The 22,881-nt window shown below is 44.6% G+C and overlaps 1 protein-coding gene and 4 non-coding genes across 5 annotated transcripts; 2 read left to right on the forward strand and 3 right to left on the reverse strand.

Moving 5' to 3' along the window:
• Positions 1–5,263: 5,263 nt before the first annotated feature.
• On the reverse strand, positions 5,264–5,336 carry trnar-acg. The gene has a single exon. It is a non-coding gene; the product is annotated as a tRNA-Arg (tRNA).
• Positions 5,337–6,246: 910 nt separating this feature from the next.
• trnaf-gaa lies at positions 6,247–6,319 on the forward strand. Its single transcript has one exon. It is a non-coding gene; the product is annotated as a tRNA-Phe (tRNA).
• A 143-nt stretch (positions 6,320–6,462) lies between these two features.
• On the forward strand, positions 6,463–6,535 carry trnav-cac. Its single transcript has one exon. It is a non-coding gene; the product is annotated as a tRNA-Val (tRNA).
• Positions 6,536–9,656: 3,121 nt separating this feature from the next.
• tbc1d25 (TBC1 domain family, member 25) lies at positions 9,657–16,822 on the reverse strand. Its single transcript, XM_035382301.1, has 7 exons — positions 16,625–16,822; positions 14,955–15,064; positions 14,353–14,522; positions 14,044–14,168; positions 13,349–13,537; positions 11,666–11,941; positions 9,657–11,161 (listed from the first exon to the last, which is right to left on the reverse strand). The coding sequence occupies exons 1-7, from the start codon at positions 16,667–16,669 to the stop codon at positions 9,740–9,742; spliced, it is 2,337 nt and encodes a 778-aa protein (XP_035238192.1). The 5' UTR covers positions 16,670–16,822; the 3' UTR covers positions 9,657–9,739.
• Positions 16,823–21,208: 4,386 nt separating this feature from the next.
• On the reverse strand, positions 21,209–21,280 carry trnah-gug. The gene has a single exon. It is a non-coding gene; the product is annotated as a tRNA-His (tRNA).
• Positions 21,281–22,881: the final 1,601 nt, after the last annotated feature.

Genomic DNA, 22,881 nt, shown 5'->3' on the forward strand with positions numbered 1-22,881 from the left:
CTGAACGTTTTTTAGACTTACATAAGCACTTCATCTTAAGTGAAGTTTTTAAGTTTGCTGGTTTTATTGTTGTACGTTCTGTTTTTAGTGCTTGTTCAATTTTTCTGTTTTAGGTATTGCACTATGGCCACGGGGGCACTATATTTCGTTCTGCTTTTTGCATAACCTGTAAGGAGAAGGAATGACAATAAACTTAAACTGAACTGACCTAAATGTAACTTAAAGTAGGCTACTTGGTCTACTTTTTACATTCACTGAATTCAGGTTCCTGTAAGATATTTGTATTTTAACGCAAATGTGTGACTGGATACTTTTTGCACCACTAGTATTACTAACCAGGGATTAGGAACAAATTATTTTTCATTTCATTTCGTTCTGAACAAAAACATAATAATAATGTTTCTGTTCCAGTGTTCAGCCCACATAAATTAATACAATACCAGTTAGAACAAAAATATATAAACCGGTTAATACATTCTCATGGTGACTTCACAAAGAAAGTGCAAAAATATCAGTTCCTCGTAGGTAATCAGGTATGTTAATCAGCCAATCCAAGATAGGCTATATTGTTGATATCCCAGTTTTAAGATTTAGCAGAGGTGGAGGTTCCATCACTTGACTCAAATCAGACTTGTCTCAGATTTTAGGACCAGGGACCTGACTATAATTAATAAAAGCCTCCATAATTTATATAATCTGTTTGATATTGTAACTTTTGTTAACAGTAACGTTTACCACATGAGCTAGGAGTCTATAGGTAGCCTAGCCTGCCTAGGCTACTAACACAAACACGGTGGAGCAGCTGATAACAATCGTTTCAGTAAGTTTTGTGTAAATGGTCTGTGTGAAAGGACAATTTCCTTCCATGTAGCCTTTATAGTGTGGCAAAAACAAAAAAGACACTGGCACTACCAGCCTTTTCTTATGTAATGGTTAAGTTTCCGATATATCTTACTTCTTTTTTCTTTTAGCCAAGTGCTCACAGTAGAAAACATGCCTTTTCCAGAAGCGTGTTGCCTACCTCTCAGCTGGTGAGCACGTTTTTAGAACACTTTTGTTCATATTTGGTTAAATATCTTTCACATCTCAATTCCTGACAGATATCAATAAATTATAAGCTATAAAAAACCAGTCTTCCTTGCGACCCCAGGCTATGAAATCAGGCAGTCTAAATTTCACAGCGCCTGAGTTTTAACAACCAGGACTGGTCGGCTAGGACAGGGGTTCCCAAACTTTTCCATGCCAAGGCCCCCCAAATAGCATTAGCTTCTGGCCGGGGCCCCCCTTTTGCAAGATGTCTTTAAAAACGCAGTGACAATACTACGGCAAATGTATAAAAAATAAAATAAAATAAAAACTTCTGAATATATTTCCTTAGCCTACTTTTATTAATGCAATAATAATTACATTTGTATTTCAAATCTTTAATCATTCCATTAGATTCCATTATCAGCATTGTTTGTCAGTTTAGTTTAACAACATTCAACAACATTGTGTGTGTGTGTGTGAGTGTCTGTCTGTCCGTGTGTGTATCTGTGTGTTTGTGTCTGGGAGTGAGTGAGAGAGAGAGAGCATACTAGTGTGAGCATAGACATATATACTAGAGCCCGACCGATATATCGGTTTGGTCGATATATCGGCCATTATTTGACTTTTTTAACAACATGGGGATCGGCAGTTATGCCGCCGATGTGTCCCGATTTTTAAATAAGTATAATAAACAAAAAAATGATTATTTGTCTGTACTTGTTTGTTCGAACGTTGTAATTGCTATTTACTAGAATTATCCAGTAGAGGGAGCTCTAATACAAGTGTGAACTGCAGCAGCTGACGGGCTACTTCTCTAATAAGACGTTTGTCACTCGTGCCTCATCCAATATTCTCCACTGCAAGACTTGTCTGCACAGATTCGTTTGCCGCGATAAAGGTATGTATATATGAAAGTTTTTAATTAAATGCGTTTATACGACCACTATGTTTATCAATCCTCATTATCAAGCGAGCGAGCTAGCTAACATATTTGGTTCACTTTAGCAAGCTAGCTGGCTAGCAAGCCTTTATGAAGTGGAAGTGAGCACATAAGCAGCGTAGGATCTACATTTCCAGAGGACATCGCTGTATTCTCAAATAAATAACCAGCCAAAATAAAATGATATGTGTGATTGAATGCATCACACATTTGTTTTTTTTATCTGAGATAATGATATTAGCTACTATATGATGCTGTGTCAATAGCCAACGCGTTATTGCAAGCGAGTGTGTCATCTAGTCACGCGTCATCCTAGCAAGCTAACCAGACAGTAAAAACGCCGATAAAACACTTATAACGTGGATCATTTTAAGCCATGTTATCTGGCTTTGTCGTGATAACATGAGAGAAGGATTGCTGTTGGAGAAGGATTGCTGTTGGAGAAGTGAATCAACCAACAGTTAGCGCGGGTAACCTGCACGAAAGCGCATTGTAGTTTTTTTCACGTCTTTCATCCAGTCAATTTAATTTCATCTAACGTTACACTTGATTCACTCTTTAGCTCCGCTAGATAATGTCTTACTCTTTGAGATCATGTAGTAGAAATAAAATAAGAAAATATAATTCATTTAACTTACTGAGAATATATAATAAGAAATAATGAGGCTGTGTCAATAGCTAATGCGTTATTGCGAGCGAGTGTGTCATCTAGTCACGCGTCAGAGCGCATTGTAGTTATTTTCACCACCGAATTCTTATGGATAGGGAAACTCGCTAGATAGTCTTACTCTTTGAGATCATGTAGTAGGAATAAAATAAGAAAATATAATGAATGTACTGAGAATAGATACTAAGAAATAATAACAAATTAATAACAACAACAATAATAATAATATTCATAAAAATACATGATGGTGTTAATATATATATATATTTAATTTAATATCATCTTTTACATTTTTTATCTAAAAAGTTATTTGTGTGTTTATTTTTATTTGTTTGCTTATAAGTTAAATGTTCTTAAATATAGAAACTTTAATAAAATATAAGTTTTTTTAATTAATTTGAAAATGTTGCACTTTTTTTACAAAATATCGGTCAAAACATCGGTAATCGGTGGGCTAGGACTCTCCAAAATCGGGATCGGCATTGGTAAATGGACTGCATTTATATAGCGCTTTTATCCAAAGCGCTTTACAATTGATGCCTCTCATTCGCCAGAGCAGTTAGAGATTAGGTGTCTTACTCAAGGACACTTCGACACGCCCAGGGCGGGGTTTGAACTGGCAACCCTCCGAATGCCAGACAATCGGTCTTACCTCCTGAGCTATGTCGCCCCGCATTGGCCCCAAAAATCTGGCATCGGTCGGGCTCTAATATATACGTCTATGAGTGGGAGGGCTAGCTAGCTAGCTAGCTAAATTTCAAGAGCAGGGCAACTTTGTGGCAGGCGCAGACCTTCACCAGGTCAACATTGACAGTATGTGATGAATGATGTTTTGACTGGCAGGCAATTAGAAAGATGGGCATGGCAAATAATATTTCGATGTGTTATATATTATTATAAATTATATTTTATAATAATAATAATAATTCGATTTTATTAAAAAACATTTTTTTTTTTTTTGCATTTTCCCTCATCTTCCCTCCAATTTGTAGAGGCCCCCCTGGCCCAAATCACTTTGAAAACCACTGGGCTAGGAGACTTGCCTGTCAATCGCATTGCGCGTTCACAGTGTCGTCAGAGTGCTGGCTACAGAGTTAAAAGCACAATAGGGACCACAGAGATTGCTGTAGCTAGCATACATAGAAAACAAAGCAAGAACGGCAGAGGAAATTTTGCCAAAATTGCGAGTTCCGCCTTTGAATACAACGGCTTATAACGGCTGATAAAAAAATAAAAATAAGAAAGAAGACGGTTGAAGAAAAGATTTAGGCCTATGACCAAAAAGGAATTGAACCAGAACCGATTTAGACTCGTGAACGTCGGTTTGGATTTAAGCTCGAGAGCTCTGGGACTTGACGGGCTTAATTACGATCAATTTACAGTATTTCTGCTGGACAGGTGATTTTCTTGCTTGTTCTATTTCTGCTTGAATTCGCCACAAATTGTGCAGCTGACGTAGAAATAGTAGCCTAGCTAGTTAGCTGATGTATTTAGCCCACTGTTTACATTATAGATGCTGTACGTTAAGTGTTATCTTGTAGCTTATCTACAGCTAGCTGGTGATGTTTATAGCTTCCTATGGTGTTCAACTGAACAAAATTAACAAATTGCACACACCGGGTCCACATGCATTTAGTAATGTTTATTTTACACCTGTAACTTCCTCTGGGTCGCATACAAGTAAAAACGTCTTTGTCTGCATTTATTGGCTGTTGTTAGCCCCTCAATCAGCAAATTTGCATGTGTTTGGAGGGTGGCGCTTTGGAGGGAGAGCCAAGGGAAGGGCTGGAAGTTTTTTTGTTTTTTTTGTTTTCAATAACCAACTCTCTCTGGTTTCTCCAAACTTACATACTGCACATTTAAATTACACAAAATTGAAGATTAACATTGGCAATCTAGCAGTGAGCAAAAGTTAGAGAACTAATGTTCATCTATAGATGCGACCATGACAGTACAGTCGTTCCTTAACATTTATCTGTTATCGTTACACAGATAGACCACTTGCCCCCGGTTTACACTTCTTTACATTTGATAACGTTACCGTACTACTTATCCGTAGCTAGCTAGGTAGCTAGCAAAAAGTAAATTCGGTTGTCGTAACTTTTTCCGAGTTATCATTCACTGAAATGTGCAGTTATCTTTGCCTACCGAAGCAGGAAAATAAAACAGCGATTTACCTCATTCAAGATTTGCGCGTCTCAGCCCTCAGCCCGAGACACTCAAGCAAAATTGGTTAATTTTTGGTAAATTGTTCGTAGACATACGCGATCTAATTGGCCGCGTCGTTTAAATCTTGGTAGCGATGCGCGCCCTGATTGGCTGTCTTCTTCCACTCTTGGTATATTCTTGGTAGCGAACGGGGATTTATTGGATCTGACTGCCAAGAATTAGAGACTCACGGCTGCCTCGGGGCGCGCTCCTTCCCACATGTAGATGTACATTGCCATCTGGTGGACAAAATGTTCGCCCTTTAGCAGTTATTTCTTGGTTGAGTTTCGACCCCTGATTGGCTATATGAAATAAACTTGTTCGACTTGGTCACAGGGGTGAGTTTGGTTGGATTTCACAACCAAGAATTACAGGGACTCACTACTACTTTGAGTCATTAAGGTAAAAGGACAAAAGGTCGAGCCAGCCAGGAGTCGAACCTAGAATCTTCTGATCCGTAGTCAGACGCGTTATCCATTGCGCCACTGGCCCGAACGAAACGATGACTTCCTAGTATGTGTATTGAACTCCATACAAAGTAGCGTTATTATAACTTAATAAAAGTGTTGCTGTAAATTTAATGTTATGTTTTATTTAGCAAACAAACCGACTTGCACATGTTTCAGGTAGCGATTTAACTAAAACGGGAAAATCTACCCAGGCCACGAGAGTCTGGCTGCCGAAAACCAATAAAGGAGTCAGAGTTCCAATTTCGCTTTGGTGGGGAAAAAACGCTATATTCTGTAAGAAGTCAGGCATTCTTCGCGGTCGGGAGACATTTTACAAAGTATCCCCCATGTAATTATATTATTAGTTTGTAACGTGCTAGCTATTATTATGAGGTTCTCTAGAGCAACAACGTTGTATGTCTTAGACACGTTGTGCTGCATCAAACCTTAATTTGGCCAAGATGTGTGCTCAGGTTTGTGATAAAAAAGTGATTTTCAATCATTTTTTCAATAATTAACCATGTATTTTTATTTATTTAATTGCTATACTGTAACACCAAACACGAGCACAACAATCCTATACTCACTCAGTTTTTCATTTAGTCTTTCCCCCTTTTTTCTCTTCATTTTTATTCTTTCCCTTCTTCCCATCCTAAACTATTGTTGCCACGTTGATTGTTCCCCAGCCCTGGCCCTGTATTTGGCCATTCTACCCTTCCAACCATGCGGTCCTTGTGGTCCATCAATGAGGCTTCTCAACTTGGACAGCAAGCTGATGTAGCTAGTTAGCATTTAAAAAAGCGTCGTTTCCTTTCAAATATTTCGTTTCCAATTAATTTAATTTAATTAATTTAATCTTACGAAATCTAGTTTGCAACTGGAAATGAGAAAAATACAGCGTAAAAATTATAATTTATGTAATAATCACATACCATAGAAACTGAAGTTATCCTGCCGAAATAGCTCAGTTGGGAGAGCGTTAGACTGAAGATCTAAAGGTCCCTGGTTCGATCCCGGGTTTCGGCATTTTGGTCGATTAGTGAGGTACATTCTTTTTTTTCGTTCTTCGTTTTTGACATGGGCTGAATTAATTTGACAGCGAATTATGTTTCCATTTACAAGATATTTTATCATTTATATTCAATGACATCATCATATAATACATGTCTGTTTCTGTAGTGTAGTGGTTATCACGTTCGCCTCACACGCGAAAGGTCCCCGGTTCGAAACCGGGCAGAAACAATACTTTTCATTTTGATTATTCATTTTTCTTATATTTAAAATATGTTCTTGGAAACATTCCCCTCAACCACCACCAACAGCAACACTCTTCCAACAGTAACATAGTAATCCCAGCAGGTCTCCCACCAAAGTACCAACCAAGACCACACCAGCTCAACATAAGCCATTCAGCAGGAACAAGATGCATGGTGGTATGGTTTCTGGCACAACTATTATAAAAAGTAGAGTGTTCCCCAATGTCCTGTTGAAAACTTTATCAGCTCTCACCACTTGGTCACCCCCAGTTTAACTGGCTTAATAATCCCCTACCTTACCAGCCCGGCAGACATGAACATTCTTGCGCAAAATGGCTGCCTTGCTTCACCCTGGGGGATGGCTATACATTGGCTGTTTAGGTAAAGCTTCACTCGTTCACTCTTTGAATACTTGGAGGTTTTGAAATATGTTCTACAACGTTAAACCAATCCACTATTACTAATGAGGAAAGTAAAGGTTATATACCGTGATTACGGATGCACAATGATATTGGTGTTGTGCCAGTATTGGCCTGTGATAGCTTAAAATAAACTTGGCATCGACCTAAGCCAACGTGGCCAGATACCGGTTATTGACAATGATTCAGAATCTTCATACCGTGCACCCCTGTGGTGATGCGTTGCATGTGTTTATTTTATGAATGCCCCAATCACTGACTCTCGGATATACCAGAAAACCTCTTTGTGCGTTCATGTGACATTCTAAAACATTATACAAAAAAACAATTTCAGATGAGGTTAAATTATAAAGTACAGTAACAATCGAAGTCACACAGAAATACAAGACTTGTAACACCCTCGGTGTCATCACAAGTTTTTCTGGTCTGGTCTAAAATCATATAGACCATAAGTCGATTAAATCTCTTTATCCAATAAAAATAACACAGTAATTACTGTAAGTGTGAAGAAACCCTTCTGTTTTTTTTTGCAAACAGACCAATCACAGTTTTGCAAAGCGCATTCTTCTAAACCTGCGCATTTCTCAGCTTCCCACGCTGAAGAATACGAGGGCTGCGAAATCACAGAAACGTGCAACAGTTCTGTTGGGCAGCCCCTGTGAAATACCCAGCCGGTGAGGTATAAACAGACCGTCAGGTGACAGAGCACTGGATCCAAAAACACGACTCCGCCACGTGACTGGACAGCACACACTCTGGCCGCCTCGCTTAGGCATAGGCCCAACATATGGAGCACTTATGTTGGGCCTCTGCCAGGGCGACGTTTTCTGTGCACACTGCAGAGGAATAACGCACAGACCGTGTCCCAAACAGCTTACTCGCCTACTATTGAGTACACAAGCTGTATACAACGCGCATACTCAATAGTAGGCATGTAAGCCATTTCGGACGCAGCCAGAGACGCGGGGACGAAGGCGCGTTCATCTGGAACGCAGCGGGCCTGTCAGAAGAACCGGAGGGAACCGGGCCTGCGGTTCGGACTCCACAGGATCCACAGAGCAGCAACGCGCGCAGCAGCCGCAGCACATGCGGTTATTCCTGCTAGTGCAGCGTTGTGCATCATGACATTGCCCTGCCTAAAATGAGGAATCAAATTATTAGAGCAGAGAGAAATATCTGCGCCTTGCAACAAGGAGGTAATGTCGAAACCAGAACAATTTGCAGGAACAAATTTGTCTACTCAGATGTCACTTCTCCACCCACCAGAGTATAAACGTTAAAGCTGGGCTAATCTGTAGCTTCTAAGTGCCGGCAGGAGGCCCACGGCTGTATCCAGTAAAAATCTGAATATGTGTTCACAGGTTAAATTTGAAAAAAAGGACAATTCAGAACATGGACAAAAACGGAGTATTACTGTCTGTACAGAAATGAGCAGCAACACTTGATGCATCAAAACAGGTATGAAGGCCACTGATTTGTTCCCTCAAACGTGCACGGTTCGGCCAATCACAGTGAAGCACACAGACGAGAAGACAAGAGTTACAGGAGCAATCGGGGACATCCACGATCGGGAAAGAGATCACCGTGGCAACTGTGTGTGCAGTGTGGGTGTGAGCACAGTCAGTGGCTTTGGCTTGATTTGTGTGTGTGTGTGTGTGCATGTGATTTTGATTTGTTTGCACGTGTGTATGTACGTGTGCGCATGACTTTGATTTATGTGCGTGTGTGTGTATGTGTATGTGACTTTGATTTAAGCGTATGTGATTAGTGAGTGCTTTGAGCTGAGTGTGCATGGAGAGGACAGCGTGGTTCACAGTGGCGACCTTTGGTTGAGTGCAGATACCATCCTTCTGTCACTTAAGGCCAACGGCAAATAACGGCACAGTAAGACATACCAGACGAGCTGCAGGTATTGTGTGTGTGCAGTGTGTGCAGTGTGTGTGTGTGTGTATGTGTGAAAGTATAACTCTGTGTGTGTGTGGTGTGCGTGTGTATGTGTGAGAGTATAACTCTGTGTGTATGTGGTGTGCGTGTGTATGTGTGAGAGTATAACTGTGTGTGTGTGTGTGTGTGTGTGTGTATGTATGAGAGTATAACTCTGTGTGTGTGTGTGTGTGAGAGAGAGAGTATAACTCTGTGTGTGTGTGTTTGTGTGTGTGAGAGAGAGAGTATAACTGTGTGTGTGTGTGTGTGTGTGTGAGAGAGAGAGTATAACTCTGTGTGTGTGTGTTTGTGTGTGTGAGAGTATAACTGTGTGTGTGTGTGTGTGTGTGTGAGATAGAGAGAGTATAACTCTGTGTGTGTGTGTGAGAGTATAACTGCGTGTGTGTGTGTGTGTGTGAGAGTATAACTGTGTGTGTGTGTATGTGTGAGAGTATAACTGTGTGTGTGTGTGTGTGTGTGTGTGTGAGAGAGAGAGTATAACTCTGTGTGTGTGTGTTTGTGTGTGTGAGAGAGAGAGTATAACTGTGTGTGTGTGTGTGTGTGTGTGAGAGAGAGAGTATAACTCTGTGTGTGTGTGTTTGTGTGTGTGAGAGTATAACTGTGTGTGTGTGTGTGTGTGTGTGAGATAGAGAGAGTATAACTCTGTGTGTGTGTGTGAGAGTATAACTGCGTGTGTGTGTGTGTGTGTGAGAGTATAACTGTGTGTGTGTGTATGTGTGAGAGTATAACTGTGTGTGTGTGTGTGTGTGTGTGTGTGAGAGAGTATAATTCTGTGTGTGTGTGAGAGAGAGAGTATAACTGCGTAAGCGTGTGTGTGCTGACACTGGTCAGGAGGGAGGTGGGAGAGGGTGCGTTGAGGGCACGGTGTTGGTCAGCCTGTAGGTGGAGTTGGAGGAGGCGGAGCCTGTGGGAGGCTGCAGGGGGCGTGGCCTGCCTTCGGGGCTGACCTCTCCGCTCGGCTGCGAGTCCCACTCCTGGCTCTGCAGGTACTGGGCGAACAGGGTCCGGGCGCGCTGCAGCACCTGGGCCAGGCTGTGCCGGCGCACCAGCCGGTCGAAGTGCATGGCCAGCTCGTTATGGTCCAGGTCGCTCCGCATCACCTGGGCCCTCTGCTCCAGCAGCAGGGCCACGCACAGGAACAGCATGAAGGGGTTCCCCTGCCCCAGCTCCTGCGGGGGGGGCAGCGGCGGGGGCGTGGACGGGCCCCCCCGCGAGGGCGGCGCCCTGTCGGTTACCGGGGCAGGGGGGGCGTGTTCAAATCCAGGTGCGGCTAGCGTGTTGGGCGGTGAGGGGGAGGAGAGCGCCGCCCCCGTGTGGCCTTTAGGAGAACTGCGCTCTCTATCGCCTGCGCGGTCCCCACTTTCCTCAGACTGCCGTCCACTCACAGGGGGCGGAGCCAGCTCAGAGCCGTCCTCCTTATGGGTGCTGTAGTACTTAAACCCCCCGGGACTGGGCTGCTTCTCAAAGGGGGGGTGTGCTGCGACGCTCTCCTCAGGCTCCCCCGAAAGAGAACCCCCCTCCCCCTCTCCTCTGCCCCGACACTCCACCCCCTCCTCCCTGGGGCCGCACCCCATAGCACCGGCCTCCGGGGGCGGGGCCAGCAGCCGGCGCTCGGTCTCGGGCGGGTCCGGGGGCGGGGCCAGCAGGCGGAGCTCGGTGGCGAGCGGGTCCGGGGGCGGGGCCAGCAGGCGGAGCTCGGTGGCGGGCGGGTCCGGGGGCGGGGCCAGCAGGCGGAGCTCGGTGGCGGGCGGGTCCGGGGGCGGGGCCAGCAGGCGGAGCTCGGTGGCGGGCGGGTCCGGGGGCGGGGCCAGCAGGCGGAGCTCGGTGGCGGGCGGGTCCGGGGGCGGGGCCAGCAGGCGGAGCTCGGTGGCGGGCGGGTCCGGGGGCGGGGCCAGCAGGCGGAGCTCGGTGGCGGGCGGGTCCGGGGGCAGGGAGCTCCAGCTGACCTCCAGCATGCGCAGCGCGTGCTGGAAGGGGAACTCGCGCTTGAGCTCCAGCAGCAGCCAGCGGTAGCAGAAGAGCAGGCCGTCGGCGCCGCGCCGCCGCAGGTGGGCGAACAGCTCCGGGTCGCAGCGCTCCAGCAGCAGCCGCAGGTGGCCGAACTTCAGCGCCATGGCCCCGCCGTCCGCCGCGAAGTTCCCCTCCAGCCGCCGCATCAGGCCGCAGAAGCAGACGTAGGCGTGCGCCTCGTCGTCCATGACGACCAGGATGGGCGACGCCAGGTCGCTCATGCCCTGGCAGTACGACACCTGGGGGGGGGAAGGGGGGGAAGGTAGCTGCGCTTAGCAACGCCGAACATCTAACACCCGCTCGCCTGCCATTCCTACTGCAGCAAGGCCGGCTGGGATTGTGCTACACCGGTGTGGGGTAAGCGCTGGCTTGGCCCTCGTTCTCCAGGTTCACCCGATGACTGGGTGGAGAACCGTGGTTCGGGACTGCGGTGGATGACTCGCGTGGTCTTCTCAATACACATCAGGACTGCTCTGCTGATTCTGCCCTCAGCGATGACAAAAAAGTCGCCATGGCGATCCTTATTCCTGTTACACGATGTGCTCCTGTGCGCACGCCACACGTGTCTGTTCTACGTTTCCGAGCAAGTGTAGAAGTTAAGGCTAACGGCAAAGCAGTGACTAGGGCAGTGTAAAGCTGTGTGTTAGAGGGGGCAGGCGGGTATAACTACGGCAGTGCAGAGCTCTGCGTTAGTGGGGAGAGGGGGGTGTGGTTTGAGGCGGGGGGGCGGGGCCGGTGCGCACCTGTGGGTGAGTGACGGCGTAGGTGGTCAGCAGGTCCGCCAGGGCGGTCAGGTGGGGGTTGTCCTCGGACCCGGCGTAGTACGGGTGGGTGCGGTCCGTCCGCCGCACGTCCTTCGTCACGCTGCTCCTGATGAGGTCCAGGTCGCCGGGGGCGACGCGTGCGGGCCACTCCCTCTTGAGCCGCTGGTACTCCCGGCTCTTCCTCTTCATGTAGTCGATCCGCTCCTGGCCCGTCAGCCCGTCCGGATACACGTTCAGGAGATACCGCCACACCACCTGGAACCAGGGGTGGGGGGGGGAGAGGGGGACCCCACCCGGGAAGAGGAGTTTATATGCATTCACCCTTTAAAACACACCATCTGAGACATTACATTATATTACATTTATTTGGCAGACGCTTTTATCCAAAGCGACGTACAAAAGTGCACATCATGGTCATTGGAACAACTACAAAACACAGGTTTGATAAGGTACAATACTCATTTCGTACAGCTATTTCTAGCCAAGAACACAGTGCTAGAAATATTCTGACCTAACTTATGCCAGGCCAAACTAGGCCACCATCTACAACAAATACAAATTACAAAAAGTGTTTGAATCGGGGTACATGTAACATGAGTGTCATGAAAGGGGAGACTCCCAAACCAATGCCTTTGTCCTGTGTATTACAGTCATAGAGTTTGTGTTAGTCTTCGCGCTATGTGCCTCTCACAGTGTGCAGTAACTGTGTGTGTGTGTATGTGTGTGTGTGTGTGTGTGTGTCTGTTGTCTCGATCCAGACGAGGTCAGACCATAACAGGAAAGAGGATAAGGGAAGTGACTGAGTAATGGGTCAGGGAAATGATGCTGCAGACCAGTGAGTAACTCCAGTCCCTATCTGTCTGTCCCACATTAACTAAATCCTGTCTGTCCCACATTAACTAAAGCCTGGCTGGTCTTCGAAGGCTCGCTGGGTACGGGGCAGCTATGGGACACTTCATCTGCACGCTGAGAACAAGAGTCAGAATAGCGTACCCCCAACGGAGACTTCAGATTTCACCCAGAGTCACCTTCAGAAATAATGAAGGAAAAATAACAAGCGAAACAAAAAGTAGTGTCCTGACGGAAGGATCTGTAATCCAGCTGGGAACACACTAACTACAGTCTCTACATGGCGAGCAGAGGCCAAAACGAGAGTCGAGGTCACAAGAAAGGAAACAGAGTCAAACTCACAAACTCCACTGGGCACACAAGCTAGACGGGCTAAGCAAGAGTCAGAGTCCAACCCAATGAGACTGTGGTCAAACAAGAAATCCGATCAGCAAATGATTCAGAAAGGCTAGACGAGAATCGGAAGTCAAACAAAATTAAGGTCAAACACGCAAAGTCAACAAAGTAATCACAATCCGCAAGTACAGAGCACAGATCCGAAGAGCGAGGCTCCACTGGTGAACAGGGGCTCTTTCAAGCCGAGTAGCCGGAGACAGAAAAAACCGATGACATCTCACGACAAACCGGAAGAACACGAGACACGCGCAGCAGAGAACAATGTAAACACAAAACTTACGACAGAGATTGTAACAGTGTGTGTGCGCGTGTGTGTGTGTGTGTGTGTGTGAGTGTGCGTGCGTGCGTGTGTGTGTGTGCGTGCGTGCGTGTGTGCGTGCGTGCGTGTGTGTGTGTGTGTGTGAGAGCGCCCTGTACCTTGCGCAGTGATGGCTCCACACCCCCATGGTAAATACGCAGGCGGAGCTCCTCGGGGTGGCACAGCTGGCCCTGGCTGTTGAGGAAGCTGTGGAACTCGGAGTCACTCAGGGGGGGTTTAAACGGCTGCCCCTCCTCCCCGGAGGACCAGCTCAGCGCCTGCTGCACCCGGGACAGGGTCCGGCCCACCTGGGGAGAGCGACAGGGGCTTGGGCTGGGAGCCACTGCGGTATGACCTGGAGACTGGCTTCTACAATGCATATCAACTGGCAGCACAATATGGGAAACAGGCGAGCGAATCTGAACTTCAACCACACGCCACACACACCACAGCGGGATGTCTCCAACGGAAAAAAGTTTTCTATTGTATAAAGGCGCAATAAAGTTTTATTTCTTGACTACAATCATCTTTTTAAATCTATGGATAGTATGGGAAATAAAAGTCCCCCACATGGATAATGGGAAGGGAAGAATTGAATGAACACCATTACATCTAGTGATATCACTCACCTGAGACAGCAGTGACTACATCAGTGACATCACTCACCTGAGACAGCAGTGACTAGATCACAGACATCACTCACCGGAGACAGCAGGGACTAGATCAGTGAGGTCACTCACCTGAGACAGCAGTGACTAGATCAGTGACATCACTCACCTGAGACAGCAGTGACTAGATCAGTGACATCACTCACCTGAGACAGCAGGGACTGGGTGAAGGGGAGGGCGGCAGCAGCCAGACCCCTCCTCTCTCCGGGCAGCAGGTCAGAACTGATCACATCTTTGGGATTGATGATGTCCCAGCCCTCCAACAGGGGACCTGAGACAAACACACATTTTTTCTAAAGTTCCAAGTCGGCGTTCTAGAACTCCTTTCCTTTCAATGACCAGTAGTGATTATTACAGCAGCTTTAGAATGTTCAGTTAAGAACATTCCCGTCACATTTCTGTGCTCTCACACCTTAAAGGGTTAAACTGTGGGAGTGTAATTAAAGTTCTCTCACTGTCCTCAGCTGGTTTGATGTCCATCTTTAAGAGCAGGTAGGGTTTGGCTGAGCGGGCAAATGCAGAGTCCAGGTCCAGGTCTGACAGGAGGGACTGGTACACCTCTCCTTCGCCATGGTTACTGTCACCATGGTCACGGCACAGGTAACTCACCCCAAAATTACACTTCCTGATGGGAGAAGGACAGAGGGAAAGTGTAAAGGAGTTGTACGTGTGTGTGGGGTGAGGACAGTAAGTAGCTTGTGTGTGTGTGTGTGTGTGTGTTTGAATGCCAATGTGCTCCCCGTCTTCCTCTGTGGATAGTGAAACACAAACCCTATCGCTCCTGCCACGCCACACTCTTCCTGACCACACCCACTCTGCCCACACTCACCTGTTGAGCTCAAACACCCCATTCTTCCTGACCACACCCCACTCTGCCCACACTCACCTGTTGAGCTCAAACACCCCATTCTTCCTGACCACACCCCACTCTACCCACACTCACCTGTTGAGCTCAAACACCCCATTCTTCCTGACCACACCCCACTCTGCCCACACTCACCTGTTGAGCTCAAACACCCCATTCTTCCTGACCACACCCCACTCTGCCCACACTCACCTGTTGAGCTCAAATGCCCGGATGAGGATGTGGTGCAGCACATCCAGGGAGGTAATCAGAGGGTCAACGGCAAAGGAGCGGGATTCTGCTGGCAACGCCCCTTCACATTTCTAATACAGAAAAAACAATAACCACTTTGTATTCTCACTGTTCTGCAGTATTTACAGAGTAACTACACTCCCACTGTTCTGCAGTACGTAGAGTAACAACACTCACTGTTCTGCAGCATGTACAGAGTAACTACACTCTCACTGTACTGCAGCGTGTACAGAGTAACTACACTCTCACTGTACTGCAGCGTGTACGGAGTAACTACACTCTCACTGTTCCGCAGCGTGTACAGAGTAACTACACTCTCACTGTTCTGCAGCATGTACAGAGTAACTACACTCTCACTGTTCTGCAGCATTTACAGAGTAACTACACTCTCACTGTTCTGCAGTGTGTACAGAGTAACTACACTCTCACTGTTCTGCAGCATTTACAGAGTAACTACACTCTCACTGTTCTGTAGTATGTTTTATGTGTGGTAATGGTCCACAAGGACATCAAACCAGAAATCTGAATGTCTTATTTTCATGCATATGTGACATTCAACAATATTAAAGGTGCTGAAGTACAGATAATTCTAATTAGGGTGAAATAACAAAAAATGTCATTATACAAACTGAGAAATATAATTAGGTTGAGGCGAAATGCATTCAAAATGTTTCTATAGCCTAAATTAGGAGGCCAGAACTCTGGGCCAGCAGACCACAAGCTCTCAGGAGCATATGACTTATATGACTATATGACCTGACCCAGTTTCATTACTAATCAGCACATTGACTTATGCATGTTTATAGGATGTCCCATTTCCTTTCCCCCTCTTCTGTCTCCTACTGAAGTTTCGTAAAGCAGAGAAGTAGACTTTGCGTAAAACTCGAACTAGGTAGGAGTAAGGAATATGTTTCTACTTGTAAATGGAAATAATTATTCAGTCTGAACCCACAAGGGAAGTGTATATATTTCTCCATTAAAAACAACAAAGCATGTGTTTGTTCTTCTGTAGCAATCACAATAATGCTAACCCAACGCGAGTCACAAAACACACACTTGGATTTAGCAACGTAACAGAAATGACCTACTAATGACTGCATAACAGAAAGTATTGGTAAATTACAACACTGTACAATTATTCACAATTCAGCATTTAGTAAATGCATTAAAAGCTTTAAAATGCTATGGAACTATATCAGTACACGAGTGCGTAAACAACAAAATGTTACCTGACTGGTAGTTTTTAAATTATTTATGCGGGAGGAAGACATATTATATTAGTTATGATTGTGAAAGATAACTCGTGTAGCTAGCGAACTGTGTTCCGTTTTCTTTTTGCTTTCGTTTCGCTCATGTGGCAGTCCTGTGCTGGAGACAGCTACGGTAGTGAGACGTGCAATAATAACAACAAAGACAGTGTCGGTGGAACTAGAATAACTGTCACGAATTATTTAACTAGCTGGTTAGCTAGTGGCACACCTGAGCTGAAACCCCCCTTGGAAATCCAACACACTACAAATAAGTAGGTCAATCCAACTACCATTGCAATCTACGTGTCAAAACTCAAATGTTACTGTTTGGTAAACTACAGGGACTATAGAGGTTAGGTAGCTAATTTGCACATTTCTCACCTTGACTCTGACACGAACTACCTCCCTCTCGTCCTCGGCTGCCATGGCAAGGAATCCGTATTGTGCGCGGAAGGTATAATCTCCCAAATGTACTTTATTTTACTTCAGAAGACTCAGATATATCTCGCCAGTTATGTCTCAAAGTAAATCACACAGCTGTGTTTTTGTCTCCGCCTGTCGCCACGCACGCTACAGCACCCCGGGATATGAAGTCACACAATGACATCATTCAGCAACCTTTTAACCACGTGATAGATTTTGACCAGTCTGTATTTTTTATTGTATATATGGCCTGTATTCCACTAGCCTTCAAAAATGTAGGACTGTAACATTGCCGTTCATGAAAACAGTATGATACCAATATGATCAATCCATGCTACGGTGTTGCCAGCTTTTTATTGTGGTAGGTTTTGCAGTGCCTTGCATAAGTGCGTTATTGGGTTTGTTTTATAAATAACATAACATAACATAATATGAATATGATGACGAGGACAGGCCATTCAGCCAAACAATCCTCGCCATTTTCCGAGCTAAATTAGTGCTCTGATTACCTATAGACTAGATAGTAATACAACTATTCAACGCAATAAAACACCTGTTCAAATATCAAGACAGACTTGATTCCTCAGCAGAAACCACCATATGTGTGTTAACCTAAAGAGTGACTAAAAGTGCACTTGACAAAGTGCAGAGAAACATTGAACATCCTCGCATTTTAATCAGAATCAGAATCAGAATCAGAATCAGGTTTTATTGCCAAGTAGGTTTACACATACAAGGAATTTGTTTTGGTCAGGTGGTGCATAACAGTGAACATAAAATAGATAAATAAAATGAAATAAAATAAAATAAATATAGTGCAATAAAAACATAACAAACATAACATAACATAAACATAGTGCAAACGGTAAACAGTAAACAATAAACAATAGTGCAAGGGGATAAAGTGTCATAAGTACAGGTGCTGTCTGTTTGGTGTCCGTGGGGGTCAGGATAACAGTACAGTATCAGTGGTATCAGTGGGGGTCCCGGGCCTTGTTGATGAGGCCAGCTGCATTCGGGAAAAAACTGTTCTTATGTCGTGAGGTTTTGGTCCTGATGGACCGCAGCCTCCTGCCGGAGGGGAGTGTTTGAAAGAGTTTGTGTCCAGGGTGGGAGGGGTCGGCCACAATCTTTTCTGCCCGCCTCAGGGCCCTGGAGGTGTGCAGGTCCTGGAGGGATGACAGATTGCAGCCAATCACCCTCTCAGCAGCGCGAATGATACGCTGCAGTCTGCCCTTGTCCTTGGCAGTGGCAGCAGCGTACCAGATGGTGATGGAGGAGGTGAGGATGGACTCAATGATGGCAGTGTAGAAGTGCACCATCATTGTCATTGGCAGGTTGAACTTCTTCAGCTGCCGCAGGAAGTACATCCTCTGCTGAGCCTTCTTGGTGAGGGAGGTGATGTTCAGCTCCCACTTGAGGTCCTGGGTGATGATGGTGCCCAGGAAGCAGAAGGACTCCACAGTGTCGACCGGGGAGTCACACAGGGTGATGGGGGCGGGCAGGGCTGCGTTCCTTCTGAAGTCCACAACCATCTCCACTGTCTTTAGGGCGTTGAGCTCCAGGTTGTTTTGGCTGCACCAGGACACCAGATGTTCAGTCTCTCTCCTGTAGGCGGACTCATCCCCACCAGAGATGAGTCCAATGAGAGTGGTGTCGTCTGCAAACTTCAGGAGCTTGACTGACTGATGACTGGAGGTGCAGCTATTAGTATACAGGGAGAAGAGTAGAGGAGAAAGGACGCAGCCTTGAGGGGAGCCGGTGCTGATGGTCCGGGAGTCGGAGACGTGTTTCCCCAGCTTCACGTGCTGCTTCCTGTCAGACAGGAAGTCGGTGATCCACCTGCAGGTGCAGTCAGGCACGTGCAGCTGGGAGAGCTTGTCCTGTAGTAGAGCCGGGATGATGGTATTGAAGGCGGAGCTGAAGTCCACAAACAGGATCCTGACATAGGTTCCTGCAGTGTCCAGGTGCTGGGGGATGAAGTGGAGGGCCATGTTTACAGCATCATCCACAGACCTGTTGGCTCTGTATGCAAACTGCAGGGGGTCCAGGAGTGGGTCCGTGATGGTTTTGAGGTGGGACAGTACAAGGCGCTCAAAAGACTTCATTACCACAGAGGTCAGGGCGACGGGTCTGTAGTCATTGAGTCCTGTGGTCCTTGTTTTTTTGGGGACGGGGATAATGGTAGAGGTCTTGAAGCAGGCTGGTACGTGGCATGTCTCCAGTGAGGTGTTAAAAATCTGTGTGAACACCGGAGACAGCTGATCGGCACTAAGACCAACCAACTATTACAATTCAGATCAGTGTTTCCCACAGAATTCTTCCCAATTGTCACAAGGAAATAGCGCATTGGTCTCTGTTGGACTCCCAAAAATAGAAACGAATAACCAAAAATGACCCCTCGACGGTTAGTCAAATAAACCGCAAATCACGCATTTTTTTAAAAAAAGCACGAAACTAAACGCGGTTAAAAAGTTAACTGACGATGTCAGAGGCCTAAAATTATTAATATATTTCTCACAATTTTTCTTAAGAATTAAATACAACATATAGCATCTGTTATGGCATCTTTTAAACAGTGCCATAGCAGCCTAAATGCTTTACAAAAGATGACAAAAACAATAATAATACATGAACAGAACAGTAATAAATGAAAGACTAGATTAAATTGCTGGCATCTGTCATGACATCTGAATGGCATCCTTTATACAGTGCTACAGCAGTCTAAAATATTTTCAAATGAAAAAAAATTGCTGCTGCTACTACTACTACTATTACTACTACTGCTAATAATAATAATAATAATAATAATTTAACAGTACAGTAATACATGCAAGACTATAAATTAAATGGGTGGCATCTGTTATGACATTTGAATATACAGTGCTATAGCAGTCTAAAATCCTTCATTCCAGGTATTTACTTTTGCTCATTGCCATTTTTAAAAGTTATTAATATGACATCATAAATTTCATGCTGCCCCAGCCTACCAGAGCCAGGCACACACACACACACACACACACACACACAGGTGGCAATGACTATTTAATTAAATAATCAAGAATGTTGATTTGGGATAGATTTTCCATAGATGTGGAAGCACAAATAGGGGTGTTCTGATCTATTAGAATGGATCAGACATGTACAAAAAGGCAAAATTGGACATTTGGTTAGCTGACACCTTATTGGTACATTTTGTTCTGGAATATGGGTACAAAGCTGGTGCTTTGGCTTTGTTAATAAACTGTTATTGACTAAACTTCGGAACTACATAATTAACTTTACAAAGGACCAAATTCCCACAAGGCCCTCTACATTTCAGCAAATTTTACTGAGCATTTAATGTAGAGTAGCATGAAGTAACATCAACACCGTGATAGTTGCAATCATATTATGTACTGCCCCTGCACAATATTGTGAAACATTGAAAACTATGATAGGTTTCTTTTATGATAAGATGCTTTTATGTTTCATTTTGGCATATTAAAAGAAATTGACCCATCTACTGGCCTTACAAAACATAGTTGACACAGTGACAGGTGATACAGATGAAAATGACCAATCAGGTGTATAATAAATAAAGAAAGAAAAAGAAAAATGTAGCTAGCTATAGGTTATTTCTAGGACATTTTAGGTTATTTGATTAGCTATATGTGACAGAAAATGGCCAGAGTTCAATTCATATAGCTAGCTACAAAGGATCATTCAGAGGAATTAAGTGCATAAAAACTTATGAATTCATATTTTAAACTCACAAAACAAGCTATTTATAATGCCAGAGAAAATACACTTAAAGGTTATAAATATATTTACCTTGTTTCGCCTGATGTAAATTAAAAACAGTTCCTCAGATTAGATCGTCTACCGTAATTTAAACCGATGAACGTTAGTTGGCTACCTTGTTTGAAGCTGACAGGTAGGCTATTCATTTACGTATAGGTATAAAGATCTATCTACGGATCTAAGGTAACTAGATAGCTAAAACATTGTTAAAATTAACATTTCATTACATTTGGAAACGTTACCTATCCGTAGTTAGCCAGCTAGCTGGCAAGGTAAATTTGCTTGTCATATTTTTTTCCCAGTCATCATTTAGTGAAATTTGCGGTTATCTTTACCTACCGATGCAGGAAAATAAAACAGCGATCTACCTCATTGAAGATTTGCGCGTCTCTCAGCCCGAGATACTCGAGCAGGCGATTGGTTAATGCTTGGTATTTCTTCGTAGCGAATGGGGATTTGATTGGATTTCACTACCAAAACTTTCAGAGACTCATGGCTTCCTCGGGGTCACGAAGACACTCGTGCAATTAGAGACAACGTGAAGTAAAGCACGAGCTAGTCAATAGTTCCTCTCAGTCCAGCATTTCTTGTTTTGACATGACACGTTTTGTGCGGGGTTATGTAGTTTGTGTGGAGTGGTTTTGTTGCACGCTAGCAAATACTTCAGTCGAAAATGATTTATTTTTTTTAGTGTGAAATGTATTACGTTCAGCCAAAACACAAAAACTGAGCCCCGCTGCCGTTTCAGGATTTTCATCCTGCCGTGACCCGGATTCGAACCGGGGTTGCTGCGGCCACAACGCAGAGTACTAACCACTATACGATCACGGCGAGCTACTGGGGCTCTTGGGCAATGGGACTGAAGATACTGTTTTTCAACTCATTCTACCTTGATACATTAATCTACGCATTATGAGCAAGAAAACCAGAAATGTCTCATTTCTGAAAATAGCACCCAAATAACTAACATTCATATTGAAATTATTACTGAAAAAGCCTTTTCTCCAACTAAGTTATAGGACTACACACCCGCATGGTCAAACATTTACGCCGGTGCTGGTGGATTTACGCACGAGCTCCGTGAACTTATCTATCTTCAAAAAAAAAAAAAAAAATCGTCCACAAGACCTTTTTCCAGAACTCTGCAGGCTCTTTTAAATGCTTCTTAGTGAACTAGTGGTTTGCATCTGGCAGTGCAGCCTCAATAGTTCTGTTTGTGAAGTCTTCTGCAGACAGTAGTCCCTGACATATCCACGCCTGCCTCCTGAAGAGTGTATCTGACCTTTTGGCAGGTGTTTGGGGGTTTCTTTACATTATAGTGAGAATTATTTTGCCATCAACCATCCAGGTCTTCCTTGGCCTACCAGGGCCTCTGCAATCACTGAGCTCACCAGTGCTTTCTTCTTAGTGATGTTCCAGACAGCTGATTTGGGTGAGCCTAAGGTTTGGCCTATGTTTCTGACTGTTTCTCACTCATAATGGCTTCCTTGACTTTGGTTGGCACAACTCTGGTCCTCATATTGACAAACACCAATAACAGCCTGCCAAAGGCTAGAATCAAGACTAGATACTGAAAGCTCTCCTATATTTGCACTAAGGAAGCAACTGAACACACCTAACTAATCAGAAGCACCTGTGAAGCTATTTGTCCCAAACATTATGATGCCCTGAAATGGGGGGACTATTTATAGAAAGTACTGTAAACCCTGCATGGTGAAAGCAAAATGTACAAAAAATACCCTTTAATGGCATACTATGCAGAAGTTTTAAAAATAATCGAATCTGCCTTCTTACTGTCGATCACAGTCACTCATTTCACATTACCACTTGCTGTCCAGCTAGCTATGTTAGATGGGGTACTCAGGATGAGTGGGCGGGGCTGAAGATGAGCAGGAGACTTTTTTGATTGATGGACCACAGCAAGGCTAAAAAATCCTGCATAGTATACCTTTAATAGAAACTAAGGATCTGCACTTTAATCACATGTGAATTGTTTGATTACAAATCTAAAATTGTGGAGTACAGAGCCAAATCAATAAAAAAAAGTCTTTCTTATGCTTATTTATATATTAAAACCAATATTTGCTTTAGTTGAGGATATACGTTTTAACATTCCACCTATTTGGAATAATTGATTCTTCCAAATAAAATTTCACATATAACCAAACCTGGGCCTAAAGTAGTTGTAAGAGTGGTATACAGTATAACTAATTCAAGAAACGATTGGCTTAGCAGTGCAATAACTAATTGGAATTAAATTAATTCCACATAAACAAGTTTAATTCCCCGTGTTCCAGACTTCTAGAGGCTGCACTGTGCAATATAAGAACGGAAGTTCAATTTTTAACCAGACCTGCACACAAAACAGCGGAAAAGGCAAATACTTTTATCTGGCGACCTTCTAAAGACGCAGAGCAGGAAGGTTATGCACA

The sequence above is a fragment of the Anguilla anguilla genome, chromosome 11 (genome assembly GCF_013347855.1).
Source record: "Anguilla anguilla isolate fAngAng1 chromosome 11, fAngAng1.pri, whole genome shotgun sequence".
NCBI lineage: Eukaryota > Metazoa > Chordata > Actinopteri > Anguilliformes > Anguillidae > Anguilla > Anguilla anguilla.

What these genes read in the sequence shown, in the direction of transcription:
- tbc1d25 (XM_035382301.1), bottom strand. Translation starts at nt 16,669, where the DNA reads ATGGCAGCCGAGGACGAGAGGGAGGTAGTTCGTGTCAGAGTCAAG. An exon ending in TAGTTCGTGTCAGAGTCAAG is followed by an intron (nt 15,065 to 16,624) that starts GTGAGAAATGTG and finishes TTTCTGTATTAG; the next exon opens with AAATGTGAAGGGGCGTTGCC. An exon ending in CCCAGTCCCTGCTGTCTCAG is followed by an intron (nt 13,538 to 14,043) that starts GTGAGTGATGTC and finishes CGCTCTCCCCAG; the next exon opens with GTGGGCCGGACCCTGTCCCG.